The 16287-nt window shown below is 37.6% G+C and overlaps 1 protein-coding gene across 9 annotated transcripts in view; it reads left to right on the top strand.

Moving 5' to 3' along the window:
• The window catches only part of LOC131435732 (solute carrier family 12 member 4), a 652550-nt gene that overhangs the window by 593627 nt on the left and 42636 nt on the right, over nt 1-16287 (top strand). For all 9 annotated transcript variants that reach the window (XM_058603892.1, XM_058603893.1, XM_058603896.1 and 6 more), the window contains 6 exons: nt 3477-3633; nt 3777-4169; nt 13030-13149; nt 13733-14095; nt 14163-14352; nt 14412-14627. In XM_058603892.1, the coding sequence (XP_058459875.1) occupies nt 3477-3633; nt 3777-4169; nt 13030-13149; nt 13733-14095; nt 14163-14352; nt 14412-14627 (1439 nt within the window). The remainder of the gene's footprint in view (nt 1-3476; nt 3634-3776; nt 4170-13029; nt 13150-13732; nt 14096-14162; nt 14353-14411; nt 14628-16287) is intronic.

Raw genomic sequence — 16287 nt, 5'->3', positions numbered from 1 at the left:
CCGACCGCTAAAGTCAAACAATCATTCTGAAATTTTCACAGAATAATCTAAACTAATTTTCTAAGAGATTGTTAGTTGGGTTTTTTGATATTCGTTTCTGAGAAAATCAGATTTGAAGCGTGAAAATAGCCCTTTAAAACGCCCTAAAACACACTGGCCTCAGCCCTTAATTGGTATGCTCTGATCTTGTGTCATGCATGCTCGGAATTCCATGTTAAGTCGTTTCCCTATGAGAAATTGACAACTACCCCTGGATAAATTTTGAGTGCTTAAGATTAATTTCTAATTTATATTAGATGAACTCGATTGATAATGAGAAATAGTTTATCGCTTCAACCGAAATCGCAGAATGGTAGAGAAACTTAACGCTAAAAAACTGCTTGCATAAAAAACTTGAACACAAGCTTGGAGAAGCTTAATTATCGAAATCGCAAGTATGTAATGCAAGTAATTGCATACATTTGGGATATTGGTGTAATTTCGTCGGCTATAAAACAAACAATGTTCGGTGTTGGTTCCTAATCAAGATCAATCTACCCAGTAAATTCGAACATCGGACGCATCGTGCACGAAAGCTTTTGATTGCGTTTCGAGCTTACATAGTGTATCGGTAGAACAAAAGAGTGAAGATATACCAAAGCAGAGAGCGGATATCCAATACTCAGGTGATGAGATATATCGGGGTTGGATTTCCAACCTCAAACATAGGGCCAGAGTTTTTCTGGCCCTAAGAGGCGAATGACCTAAAGGTTAAAGCCTCCATGATCGAGACAAAAGAATGTTTAACACTCTTGCACACCCTATCGGGGAGACGTCGGCTCGAAAATGCCTTGTTTGATATTCCTTCGCTTTGTTTCTCTAGCGATACATAATGTAAACATAAAGCTTTTTTAGGTCGACGCGATTGATGCAAATGGTGCAGAATTGTCCGATGACGGGCCGATCGAAGCGCTACAATCGGCCCTATATCGTGCTCAATCGGTCCGATAATCGGCCCGATGATCGGGCCGATGCGGGTCGACAACATCCACCGGGTAAGCACACTCTCGTGCAATTGCGAATTCAAAAGTGTGACGATTGATTGAACTGTTTGATTGTAGATCATTAGAAATTTTGGTTGCCTTGTTCCACATCAATAGCTCGAACAATCCCATGGGGCTGATCCTTGTAGTTTTTTGTTGAAAAAAGAAGCCTTAGGGATTTAACTCAATCTTGGCAAAGCTTCAGAGAGGAAGTATCAATACTTTCGGAGCAGTGAATTTTTCAATCACGACCCGCACGCGCGGAGTGTACCGCAGCGCAATTCGCTCTGATACGGGCTTAAAAGGCAATCCGCATTATGCAGATCCAACCGATCCGAGCTCTCCGGCATTGACTTTTTTTTTATTTTTGGTAATAAATTGATTAAAATTGTTCTGTAATCTATTTTCGGCTGTAATTTTTGTGTGTCTTATTTCTCGAATGAACAATGTATGAAACACTTGTAGAACTAATTTGATACTATTGTTTTGCTAAAGGAAGTATGTTGATACGATAAGGCGTTTAAGAGTTATGCAATGTTTTTGAGTTTTTAAGGTATTTTTGAGGATTAATTTAAATAAGTTAAGAAAATAACACCCTTCCGATTTTCTCTTAAATTTATACTTATATCATGACCTTTCCGGAACTGCATAGGATACATTTTTGTCGATCTGGCATCTAATGAATATTGATATTTGAAGCTTGACTAGTTTTTGATGAAAAAGCAATCATAACTTTTTACTGGTAGCTCATATGAGAAAGCTTGGTTCAGCAAAATTTTACGCAATAATTAGTTCAACAACTCTTTTCAAGACAACTTTTCCATAGAACGTTTCACAAAAAAGTTAGAACAAAAAAGGTGATTTTTCAGGAGCCTTTACTTTTACTCGAGAATTTATGTAACTCGATCAAATGAAAAGTTAGAGAGGTGCTTTTTTCAGCAAAGTTGCTCAAAATAAAATTTTCTACAATTTTTTTGTGTAATGAAATCGTTTTTAAGTTCAATTAAAAAAGTTGGATTTCAGATTTTCATATAAATAAGAACCACCCTTGTAACTTTTTTCATCAAAAGGAGCGCCATTTAGATACAAACAACTTTTGTGAAGACGCCAACTACAAAAAACTAATATTTAATAGTGAAAATATTTTTGTCACGCTAATTTCCCGTCCATAGGTCCATAGTGCAATGTATGAACGGTTGGTAGGGAACATAATCACGTATCTTGGGACAAAATCAAAGAGGTGTTTTTTGCAAATCAAATTTACATTTAAAAGTTAGGAATTAGTTTTTATTTTTTTATTTATGACTTCTGGTCAGTCAGTAATTATTACTTTTTTCGGTTTTTAACGATATCAAACTAACTAGAGATTATAAGAAGAAAAAGAATATGAAATTATAGAGCCATAGTACTCAAGGAAGAGCAAGGATGTGAAGAATAAAGTGCGGAAAAGTGAGAAGTACGGAAAAGTGAGTGACTACAATTTCATATTCTTTCTCTTCTTTTAATCTTTAGTTAGTTTGATATCGTTAAAAACCGAAAAAAGTTAGGAATTAGGATTATGATTTTTTTCATTATTTTTATTCAAACATCCAATTGATTTTGTAAAAAATCACAAGTACAACTAGTAAAAAAGTTAAGCCCTTTTCAAAAGATAGTACAAAAATAAGTTGGTCATTTTCAAAAGACAGTCTAGATCGATTTTGGAAAAAAAAAAACAAAGTATGCAAAGTGGCATTTTGTGACAAAGTCGAATTCATGTCGAAAATTTAACGTCAAAATATAATCACAGACCGATTTAAATTGTATGTACAATCATTTCCCACCAGCCACTTCACGAATGGAACAGTACATTAAAGATTTTGTTCGTTATTTAAAAGCATTAAAGCTTTCGATACACTCTTGCTAGCCTAATTGTAGGTAGAACCCAACCATCTCCGCATATTTAGGTAATTAGCGTATTATATACACCGGACTAACTAGTGATGACGTTATTACCTATTTTTTACGATCAAGTCAAAGTTTAAGTAGATAATGATTTAATTACAACCCAGTTATTTATATAAAATTGTATTGTATTGTATTGTATATCGTTTATTTATATTCGATTTGAACCTATCGTGGTCGTTCACCGGGTGCATTTATATAAAATTTTCAGTGTATGCTCTAAGCTGTGAATCGCCGACCCATCAAAAAAATAATGCTTCAATGCACTTTCCTTTATGTGTTACGTTGTCCTAGTTTGTTGTGCCCGGCTTAACTTGAATTGATAGAATATGGCACACGTTTCTTTAACTTTTCGCATGTAAACAAACTCCGAAATAGAAATGCGGCAAAAAAATGAACAAATCATTTGTCCCCTCACAATTCAATCAACGACATTAACAACGAAGTACATGAATCAGCACATTTATCGCTGATGAGAACGCTGATCACTCCTTCCTGCTCCATCCACAGGTATCATGGCCGGTTCCAATCGATCCGGGGATTTGGCTGACGCACAAAAGAGTATTCCGATCGGTACAATCGGTGCCATTTTGACCACATCGACCGTGTATCTGTCCTGTGTGATGCTATTCGCTGGAACGGTTGACAATTTGCTGCTGCGTGACAAGTGAGTATAACCAGGGTTGACACTACCAATGTGTTCAACTGATGCCATCAGCACAGACCGTCGCAATAACCACACCACCACAAAGATGAACCATAAATTTAACCATTCAATTATTTCCCCTTATCGTTGTTATCTCCCTCTAGATTCGGTCAGTCGATAGGCGGAAAGTTGGTCGTAGCGAATATGGCCTGGCCGAACCAGTGGGTCATCCTGATTGGATCTTTCCTTTCGACGCTCGGTGCTGGCCTGCAAAGTTTAACCGGTGCCCCGAGGTTGCTGCAGGCCATCGCCAAGGACGGCATCATCCCGTTCCTCGAACCGTTTGCCGTGTCATCCAAGCGTGGTGAACCGACGCGTGCCCTCATCCTAACACTGCTAATCTGTCAGAGTGGCATCCTACTCGGAAATGTCGACCTGCTCGCACCACTGCTGTCCATGTTCTTCCTGATGTGCTACGGGTTCGTAAATTTGGCCTGTGCCGTCCAGACGTTGTTGCGAACTCCCAACTGGCGACCACGCTTCAAATTCTATCACTGGTAAGTTTGGGTAAGAAGAATGTTTTTTTTTTCCCCGAAGCGAATTTAAATGCCTTGTCAAATATGCCAGCGATGAATAGATCGTCGCGGAAGGGTTACTTTCGGGTGGTAAATATCGAATGAATTTTTGATGAAGGATTACTTCATGGGTGGTTGCACTTTCTATTGCTTCCATAGAGCATGTAACTGTGTCTAGAAGGTATGTTTCGGATGCATCGAATTCGACATATGACCAAATGCAGATATTAATGGTAGATACGCTGGCAAAATCAGAGCCGTCGAGGATTTGGATAAAATTTTGTACATGTATTCAGTATGGCTAACCATTAATTTTGAATGGATATAGAGACCAATTCGATTCAAAATTAATCTGTAAAAAACCGAAAGTTTTTTTTTATTTGTATACACTTTCTTCAAATCATTGTGAAACGGAAACTGTTACTTGTACACAAATTATGCCCAAGAGGAAGTTGTATGAAATCAATCGGGCACTCTAAAGAATTATACACGGAAAAATAAAGTTAGAGTTATCCTTAATAATTGTAAAAAACAGGATTGATTGAACATTTCTCGGATAATCGATGGAGTCGATCGATTAATCTATCCCGATTTTGATAAGGGAAAATATCATTAAGGAACGATCGTCTCCCTTTTTTTCTTCTAGTTTGGCGTCACCTCAGTTGAGATGACGTCGATTTGATGGCACAGCAACTTAGGCTATATTGCCAGTTGATTTTTGTTCATAGTCCAATTGACTTTCTTTCCACTGGACTACAAGTGAAAACCTCGCTGCGTGACAACGCCAAAGTACGGATGAAAATCCTTTGTTTCTCGCGAAATACTCAAATTTTCACCGCACTAACACGATACGACGTGTTCACTCGTTGTGGGTTTCACCGGAAGTGAAGGAGCGATCTCACCAGTATCCTGTTTCCTATTCGCATTGCTGTAAACAAAACATTGTGTTGGAAAAGATTAAACACTCGCGATTGGTTTTGCTGCAAACCAATGCTCGATAAACACTGGGATAGGTTCCAAGTGCAAATGACAGTTCCTCTTTGTTTTCTCTTTCAATTATTATGCTCAATTCCTGTATTTTCAATAAATTAAGGATCAAGAGTAAACCAAGTTAACTTGTGTTGGTAATTTGTGTATTACCGTACATTTTTTTGTTACGTATGCCTTAGATCTATGTATTCATATATGCAGTGCAACGAGTTTATCAAATTTTTAATTTATTCTCAAATTCATGTTAAGTCTGACATTTTGGATGAAGTATCAGTTTTGATCAATTTCCCACCAACGGAAAATTGCTTACATATTATGAATGTAGATTTTAATTCCCTAATAAAAAAGTTAGCAACACTGCCTCAATGCATTTGTAATATTAGATTGCACTACACAAAATAATCAAAACTAAATGTTTTCTGCTAAAAAGCAGTTTCCCGGAAAAATTAATAGTTTTACGACAACATTCCATATCCATTGCCTTTCGCGCGTTGAAGGTTTCTATTTTGCGGGTTTACTTATAGAAGGGGCATAAATCTTTATATCGCAATAATTTCTGCAAAAGTAAATCCATATAAGAATGTGTTTGTTGCTAATCAAATGTGTTAGTGGAAGCAAGCTGAAACTGAAATCATTTTTCTCGAGCAGTTTTAAAGAAAACGGAAAAGTTTTAGACTAAGATTTTCGCATTTCTTGAATTGCAATTTTAAGCACAGTAAATTGATTGGTTTATTTTTCAACCATATGGAAGATTTATAGAAAATATAAAATCTAATATTTTGAAGGTAGTGCATAGCTTTATTCTTTCCTGGCAAAGTTATACAACAATTTACCGTTTTTTTTTTTTATCTAAGATAAAACCTTGCACCGAAGCGAAATATGCATCTTATGTTAATGCAACGGACTTTTATGATAGTTATTGGAAAATATATTCCTGATACTAGAAAAAAATCCAAGTGGAACTCGATGGAACTTTTTTTAAGTCTTTTCAAAATTAGTTTTAATTGTTGAAAATCCGGAAAATTATCAAAAGTTCAACACATATGAAAAAACGGATAAAATTTATAAAAGTACAAACCCTTCACCCCAAAAAGCTGACCAAAAGTAGTAAGAAAAATTTTTGGAATATTTTATTTTCCAATAAATATCTTCAGTACTTTTCGTGTGACTTATTTTCACTATAGCCATGGTGAAACCATTCACTTTTGCAGTGAGCGCCGAACGATCAACATCTCGTCTTCAAAATCATGTTACTTCGTGATAACTCAAATGTTTTACACGTTATTTTAGTTGTTGAAATTTTTCCGTTTTTAATATGTTTTGAATAGAGATGGGCAATTCGCTCCTGAGCTGTTCCATTGAACCGAATCTTTAAAGTGAGCTGACAGCTCACAGCACTTTTTAAAAGAACCGCAGCTCACCAGTTCACAGCACTGGTAAGGTGGAAACAAGGTACGAGCTGAACGGATCTTCGGCTCTTGAAGAGCGATTTCGAAATAAAAAGGATTCATTCGTTCTACCAAATGTGTATCTATCCTTCTTTAACAGATTGAATGAGCTATTGTCAATAAGAAATCTTACCTCTCACTCAGTAGGCTAAGGTACATTCAGGGATGCCAACAAATGTGACATAATAATGATTCACACACAAATTAATTCGCATAGCATTGTTCTTTGTGCATTAATGATTTCGATCATGCATATGAAAGAAAAACGAAGTAAGAGAAACGGCGCAAGAAAAACGGTGCAAGAAAATCGGCGCTCAAAACTAACCTTCAGTTCAATCTAAATGAGCTGAAGAGCTGATGCATTGAATCGATTCACTTTAGTGAGCTGATCGGTTCGGAGCTGCTCACCGGTATGAGCTGTTTCGCAAAGATGCCATATGAAAATTTTAAATATCTTAAATTCAATTAGCAGGTTTGAAAACATTTGTAAACTCGAAAACAAGTCTGCGAACTTCAAGTTGTCTAGAAAGAATGCTGCACGGAATTTGTTTAGCGAGAGAAAAAAAGACCGCGGCGATTTTCGTAAATGTCTGTGGCGATTTTGCCAAAACGAACCTGACATCTCTGTCACCAAGTAGCAGTTTGCCTACAGAGGCGCTTCAAGCAGCTCAGCAATCGCTTAGGTGCTCGTGCTGGCCTGGCATACAATAAAAACTCATGCACGCAAAATCGTTCGCAACGGTAATTTTAAGAGAATTTTCGCTTGTATGCTTTACACAGCTTTTTAAAGAAAGTTTGTACTAAACTTTTGAGTTGTTTTTGGTCTCTCACACTATTGAAAATTTAATCATAAATTGGTGATCATATTAATGATTGCATGGATGAAGAATTATGTTGTTAAGTTCTAGCCATTCTTCCGCAGGGCGAATTTTCAGTAATATAGCAAAACGCTTTCATGTCAAAACTGTTCTTGGATGTGAAGACTTGATAAATCGACATAATTTAACAAAAAGCTTTGTTCTTCGAATTTCCGTTCTAAATATCTTGATAACGGTCACTTCAAGAAGAATAGTCTCGAGAAGAGCCGCTATGAGCATTTTGTTTTACTAATGATCATTTAAAACATATTCTACTGTTCCAATGACTATTTTTATCACTATCATTAAATTTTTCGAATGCCTTTAACCTTTAAATGCATGTTTTGTTTATTTTCTTATGAAAAATCACTTTTGAATGAAATCGAGCTTTCGATGATTAAAATAGTGCTAATAATAGAGTTTCGATGTTTGGAATAGAGCTAATAATAGAATAATGTCTTGCCAACATTATGCGTTCACGAATAAAAAAACTTAATGAAAAGTGATTCCACTCCAGTTACCACAATGTTAAAAGACCCCATTGTTAAAGCCAGAAAAATTATTTCCAGCAACACTTTTCTGGTTGCTACAAACTCGTTACCCGGGAGCCATTATTCTAACACAAATAAACAAAAACAAACCGCTTCGCATTTCGTGCCAATATCGTAAAACAGGTAAGTAAAAACCTGAATAATCAAGGATGATATATTTTTTGTGCAAGCGCGACCATGGCAGGACATCAGTACACATCAGGCATTGGGTTTTCATTTGAATTTAATCGGTTAAGCGGTCCCAACTCCGAGACAAAGCGACTACGTATTTTATACCCGCACCTACAAACTGACATCAACTAATCTCGGAGAACTGATTCAAATGGTATATGACGATCGATTCGGAAGTATCTTTTCCCAGTGATTGCAAAACCTTTATATATAAGAACGGCAAACAGGTTTCAGCTTACTGGACAAAATGTCATGAAAAGGATGGTGTACACTGTCTTTTAGGTGCTGTACACAGTTTTTCAAGTGCATATTATAATCGTGTTTCACTTTGCTTCAAAACATCGATTTATCATGAAACGCTTAAAACTCTTTTTACTGAGATAAATAGGAAAAGTCATTTTCAGAAAAATGCCAATATCTCCTTCAAAAATGGACGGATTACAACAAGCCATAGTGCCTTGTTTGAAAGATATTACAACGAGATTTTCTAAATTCGCCTAAACGAAAATCCAATACCTTCCTATCGAATTTCATCCGGATCTGACTTGAGGTTCTGGAGTAAAGGGGTAAAATGCGCGAAAAAGAGATGGCTGAACCGATTTTAATCAAGCTAGTCACTAATAAAAGGTTTACAAGGCGACCTGAACGTTATTGAAGGTTTTTGATATCGGATGTTACACGCAGTTTTATCTAATAATAGTACTTGAAATCAAAATATGCGTTAAGACATAGATTTCACTCGATTGTAGCTATTCAACACACCATAGATTGTCAAAATACTGCCATTTTTAACGGTGATATCGATATTTTTGCTCAAGCGACTTTTCTTCCTATACCAGCAGTATGGAAAGCGAGGGTTGGGAGCAAAGCGAAACACGATTATGCAATGGTGTATGCCATTGTTTCTAAGCATACCATTCGAATTAGTTCGTCGATTTCAGCAAATGTGTGTGACAAAAAATTTCACTCAATTTTATCAAAGATTGCATAACCGATTTTCTCCATATAAGATTCAAATGGGATGTTTTAGGATTCCTTAAATACTTCTTGTTTCCAATCCGATCCTACTTCTGGTTCCGGAGATACAGGGTGATTAGTTTAAAAATCTTAATTTCACATAAATCAATCGGGTTTATCTGGTTTGCAGATTTTAATAGTCGATGACCAAATAAATTTATTTCTATTTAACCAATATTCGGTTTTCGATTCCGGAATGTACCCAAAACTGGTATTTTGAATGCAGTACAATTTTTCACATCACATCAAATGAAATGTTTTACAATCCCTTATGCGAATTTAACTGACTTCGGCTACACAGATTTCCGAATCCCGGTATTGAAAGCTTTGGGAATAGCTCAATCGTTTTCTCAAAGAAGACCACATCGAATTTCATAAACAAAAAATCCATCCAAAAGACTAATGGCTCCATACAAAATTGATAAATTTCATCCGATTCCGACTGCCAATTCTGGAATTACAGAGTGATAAGTTTTTTAAAAATTCAAACCCTTATTGAGCTCAAAACTATTCCAATTTAGTCGACGTGTTAATTCATGGTCATACAAACCGTTTTGAAACTGAATATGTATGCTGAAAGCATACTTAGTGTAAGTAGTATTAGCCATTCAATGATTTTGTACGCTAAGAATCGTCTGCAAATTCTGTAGAAACATAAAGGTAAAATTCTACAAAAGCAATGTAATGCATTGATTTTGCTTTTTGGTCCCTGGATTTCGGTTCAGGAAGTACCAAAAACCAGTGGAACTCACTGTGACATCTCATGTAATTCTTAATCGATTTTCACACGTTCAGATTCAAAGAAATAATTTTATGGTTTCATACAATTTTTCTTTTCGATCCGACTTGCAGTGCCAAAAGTACAGGATAATGAGTGATTGAAATTTCAAACTGTCATTTGAAACGACGAGCATCAAAATACTGAAGAATATTAATGTAAAAAACACATGCGGATTGATAAAAAAAAGGTATCCTCTCACTGCTAGGTGGATTTAGCTCGTTTTTGCCTTTCTCATACAGAAAGGTTATACAATCACTAGAAAAACCGACTAGTGAAAATTGGTCATATACCATTCGACTCAGTTCATCGAGCTGAGCAATGTCTGTGTGTGTATGTGTCAAATAATCTCACTAGGTTTTCTCGGAGATGGCTGAACCGATTTTGACAAACTTAGATTCAAATGAAAGGTCTCGTGGTCCCATACGGAATTCCTGAATTTCATCCGGATCCGACTTCCGGTTCCGGAATTATAGGGTAAAGTGTGTTCAATATTGTACACCGTCACTTAAACCGGCGAAACAAAAAACGTAAAAAAATTTATAAACTGGTCTCAAAACTACACAAATCGATGGTCATTATCAGTAGGCAACTAAACAAACCGATTCCGGCTATCCTGGTTCCCGGGGTCCGGTTCAGAAAGTACCGGAAATAGTGGTCATACCAAAATGGATCTCACCCAATTTTCTCAGCGATGGTTTGACCGATTTCCACAAACTTAGATTCAAATTAAAGGTCTTACGGTCCCATACGGAATTCCTGAATTTCATCCGGATCCGACTTCCGGTTCCGGAATTATAGGGTAAAGTATGTTGAATATTGTACACCGTCACTTAAACCGGCGAAACAAAAAACGTAAAAAAAAATTCTAAACTGGTCTCAAAACTACACAAATCGATAGTCATTATCAGTAGACAACTAAACAAACCGATTCCGGCTATCCTGGTTGCCGGTATCCGGTTCCGGAAGTACCGGAAATAGTGGTCATATATACCAAAAGAGATCTCACTCACTTTTCTCAGCGATGGTTTGACCGATTTCCACAAACTTAAATTCAAATGAATGGGCTTCCAGTCCTATACGAAATTCCTGAATTTCATCCGGATCCGACTTCCGGTTCCGGAATTATAGGGTAAAGTGTGTTCAATATTGTACACCGTCACTTAAACCGGCGAAACAAAAAAACGTAAAAAATTCCTAAACTAGTCTCAAAACTACACAAATCGATAGTCATTATCAGTAGGCAACTAAACAAACCGATTCCGGCTATCCTGGTTCCCGGTATCCGGTTCCGGAAGTACCGGAAATAGTGGTCATATATACCAAAATAGATCTCACTCACTTTTCTCAGCGATGGTTTGACCGATTTCCACAAACTTAAATTCAAATGAAAGGCCTTCCGGTCCTATACAAAATTCCTGTATTTCATCCGGATCCGACTTCCGGTTCCGGAATTATAGGGTAAAGAGTGTTCAATATTGTACACCGTCACTTAAATCGGAGAAACAAAAAACGTAAAAAAATTTTAAACTGGTCTCAAAACTACACAAATCGATGGTCATTATCAGTAGGCAACTCAACAAACCGATTCCGGCTATCCTGGTTCCTGCTGTCCGGTTCAGGAAGTTCCGAAAATAGTGGTCATATATACCAAAATGGATCTCACTCACTTTTCTCAGCGATGGTTTGATCGATTTCCACAAACTTAGATTCAAATGAAAGGTCTCACGGTCTTATACAGAATTCCTGAATTTCATCTGGATCCGACTTCCGGTTCCGGAGTTATAGGGGAAAGTGTGTTACATATTGTACACCGTCACTGAAACTGGCGGAATAAAAACCGTACAAAATGTTATAAACTGGACTCTTAACCGTTATTCCCAATCTTAGGGTCAATTGAAAGGTCTTAGGTCCTACCAAAAATTACTGCCTATTTTCGGATGCAACAAACATTTGAATCGTAATTTAGAGTGCGTACTAGTAGAGTTTGTATGTCATGTTAGTTGGTGGCCATACGAACCGACTTTGATTATACCGGTTCTCGGGTTCCGGTCCGGAAGTGCATATTATAGTGAACCCATTTCGTTTTCTTTTTTTTTTGTTTCTATTATAGAGGCTTTAACATTAATGTCATTCACTTCTTCGGGACAGAAAAACTTCCTGACACTATTTGCGGGGTTGGGAATCGAACCCAGGCGGGCTGCGTGAAAGGCATCGACTTACCCATCATGCTATACCCGTCCCCTGACTTTCGTTTTCTTATGAATGACTTACGCAATCAAAGCACTGTTTTATTCTGTATGTTATGCATAAACAATCTCTTGGTTTCTTTCAAAAATTTGAATAGAATACCACAATATTATATGTACATGAGAAAAGCATCATTACACCACTAGGTGGATTAAAACAGGTTTTTTTATTTTTTTTTTTATTTTCTACCATTTTTTCTTGGACACCGTTTGTGTACGATTGACAGTTTTTGATTTACAACGCTTCGAAGAAAGTGCATGTAAGAATAAACAAGCCCTTTTTGAAAGTCAGTCTAGAGTCAAATTGGTCTCTACATTCGTGCAAAATAAATGGTTTGTCATACTGAAGACGTGTACGAATTAATTAGAGTCTGATGACTTACTACTCATTTTGGGAATACTCCGTTGATAGACCAAATAAATTCCGTTCCATTTATACCCCTTGATGCCCTCACCTCAATTATATGTACATGCATTGCTAGTTGCAAAACAGTAGTCAATAGCTTTCGCATAATTCCTGACCAAACGTACACTTGGTTTCCGTTCCGATGGTATCTGATGAAGTTCACAACATAGACATAATGATGAATAGGTTTACATCAAAGGCAACAATTGATCTCCCTTTGATTCATTTTGTTTCGTTGTTTTCGATTCCTGTTCCCGGTGCTGCTGTGCAATCTGACACAAACAACATGGAAACCATCTACCACCGATGCCACCCCCACACACGTGGTTATTCGGCGCAACTGTCCGGTTATCACAATAATAATCACAACAACAGGTCACTATCGCTCATCGGTTTAACTCTGTGCATGTCGATTATGTTTATGACATCCTGGTACTTTGCACTGATCGCAATGGGTCTGGCAGTGTTGGTTTACAAGTACATCGAATATCGAGGGTAAGTATGAGTAAGAGTTTATTGTTTCGAACTGTAGGCTTCGATGCATGGTTGTATCGTATCGAATGGAATTCAGAGCTATTGACAAGCGTTAATTTTCGGTGTGTAGCTACCGGATGATTTTAGCATTAAGTTGATTTTAATAGGTGAACGTTTTGATACTTTTATATATCGAGTATTTTCAGCTTCTGTTTTCCTCATCGTACGTTTGGACGTTAGGACTTATGAGACAAACGTGTTCAACATGTGTCCTATGCGTAATATAATGATATTTGAATGATTGATTAAATATAAACATAAACTGACATACAACTACTCTTTTACTGAAACATGCCTAAATAAACGTTCGGTCGTCACAGCTGAACCAGTTTTCGAATAATTCTTGATTTTTCGTTTCCAATTCGGAACTCTACAAACAATCGTAACGAAGCGTTAACTGAATAAACGGAAAATACGAAATAACCGATCGATACAACCATGCCCTATTTCATTTCGTTGTAACTACAAACACATAACACCAGCTGACACTCAATGATGTACAAGCTGAGCAACAACATTTAACTTGTTTTCACTACATCAACAGAGCGGAAAAGGAATGGGGTGACGGTATCCGGGGTATCGCTCTGTCCGCAGCCCGCTATTCACTGCTCCGTCTGGAAGAAGGTCCTCCACACACCAAGAACTGGCGTCCACAGATTCTGATGTTGTCCAAGCTTAACGATGACTTCACTCCCAAGTATCGCAAACTGTTCTCCCTCACGTCTCAGTTGAAGGCAGGTAAAGGTTTGGTTGTGGTTGTATCGTTAGTGCCAGGTGATTTCACGAAGCGGGCTGGCGAAGCGGCCGCTGCCAAGCAGGCACTTCGCAAGACCATGGAGGAGGAAAAACTGAAAGGATTCTGCGACGTGATGGTCGCGAGCAACATTGCCGACGGACTATCGCATGTGTAAGTCACTTCCGATACGAAACAGCACAGTAAATTACACACCTAAAGACTCATTATTCATCATCAGCGTCCAAACCATCGGGCTCGGGGGCATGAAACCAAACACGGTGATTCTTGGTTGGCCGTACGGTTGGCGTCAGAGTGAGGACGATCGTACCTGGCACGTGTTCCTGCAAACGGTTCGGAACGTCAGTGCCGCTCGAATGGCGCTGTTGGTGCCGAAAGGAATCAACTTCTTCCCAATGTCACAGGACAAGGTATGTACCAGATTGTTCGTTTCAATTCATCCCTTATTTCATTTCTATTTATCCGTCAGATTTCCGGCAATATCGACATCTGGTGGATCGTGCACGACGGTGGCCTGCTGATGTTGTTACCTTTCCTACTGAAGCAGCATCGCTCCTGGAAGAACTGCAAGATGCGAATCTTCACCGTCGCTCAGATGGAGGATAATTCGATTCAAATCAAGAAGGACCTGAAGATGTTCCTCTATCACCTGCGAATCGAAGCCGAGGTGGAAGTTGTTGAAATGGTAAGTGTCATACACACTCAACATATAGGTGATAAAATTTGACTCGCTTGTGTCTGTGTCGCGTATAACATTGTGAATCATATGGGAAAACACTCTGTCGTTCGTTTGGATCTCTGAAATCATAGCTGGTCGTAATTGAATTTCGTTTTCACCCGTACTCTTGAGGCAATTTGTGAATAGGAGTGACCACACGGGTGTCTACACGTAGAGACCATGAAGCTTATTTATACCAACAAAACGTTTACGAGGATTTGAAGGATTAAAAATCGTTGCAAGCAACTTGCACCGCAAACTTGTTGAAAACATTAATAATTCATGATATAGAGGTCAGCTAAATGAATAACATAGCAATTTTAGCAGGCAATTCCCAAACCGATAGTAGACAAACAATGAATTTATTCGTTCGTATTTTGATAAGGAATGTGACTTTTCGTTTATACACCCAAACCTCCGTTTACGAACACTTTTTATACGTTACCTCTTTTTACGTAACTCTTTTTACGAACAAAATCCCAAATAACGTAAACTTTTTTTACGAACCTACTTCGTAAAACGAGATTTTGGCATACATCGAAAGCGTTTTCCGGTTCATTTATATTCCATGGAAACTACCACAAAACGGGTTTAAAGAGTAGATTCCGGAAAATGATGTTTGAGGTGGTTCTGAAATTCAAGATGGCGACTTCCGGTTTCTTGATATTTCCCTTACAATGTGAGAATTTTCAGAACGGGATTGATGAGTAGATGTCGAAAAACGATTGTTAGGGTGGTTCTGAAGTTTAGGATGGCGACTTCCGGTTTCCTGATATTTTTTGAAAACCCTTACAACATGGGTATTTTCGCTACGAATTAGATTTCAAAACGATCACAAACATCTTTCTTTTTTGGTACCTACACACCAAATCTGTTCTGAAAGTATCCATATTGTGAGTATTTTTAAAAAATATCAATCATCTTGGATTTAGAACGATCACAAACATAGTTTTTATGGCATCACATCAAATACCTACATTGTAAGGGTTTTCAAGAAATATCAAGAAACCGGAAGTCGTCATCTTTAATTTCATGACCACCTCAAACATTGTTTTTCGACATTTACTCATCAATCCCGTTCCAGAAATACCCATATTGTAGGGGTTTTCAAGGTATATCAAAAACCGGAAGTCGCCATCTTTAATTTCAGAACCACCTCAAACATCGTTTTTCTACATCTGTTCATTAATCCCGTTCCAGAAATACTCATATTGTAAAGGTTTTCAAGGTATATCAAAAACCGGAAGTCGCCATCTTGAATTTCAAAACCACCTTAAACATTGTTTTCCGACATCTACTCATCAATCCCGTTCCGAAAATAAAAACATTGTTAGGCTTTTCAAGGAATATCAAGAAACCGGAAGTCGCCATCTTTAATTTCAGAACCACTCAAACATCGTTTTTCGACATTTACTCATCAATCCCGTTCCGGAAATACCCATATTGTAAGGGTTTTCAAGGTATATCAAAAACCGGAAGTCGCCATTTTTTAATTTCAGAACCACCTCAAACATCGTTTTTCGACATCTGCTCATCAATCCCGTTCCGGAAATACCCATATTGTAAGGGTTTTCAAGGTATATCAAAAACCGGAAGTCGCCATCTGGAATTTCAGAACCACCTCCTA

The sequence above is a fragment of the Malaya genurostris genome, chromosome 3, assembly GCF_030247185.1.
Source record: "Malaya genurostris strain Urasoe2022 chromosome 3, Malgen_1.1, whole genome shotgun sequence".
Lineage (NCBI taxonomy): Eukaryota > Metazoa > Arthropoda > Insecta > Diptera > Culicidae > Malaya > Malaya genurostris.
Note: the sequence above shows the minus strand (reverse complement) of the source record. Positions and strands in the feature narration are given on the sequence as shown.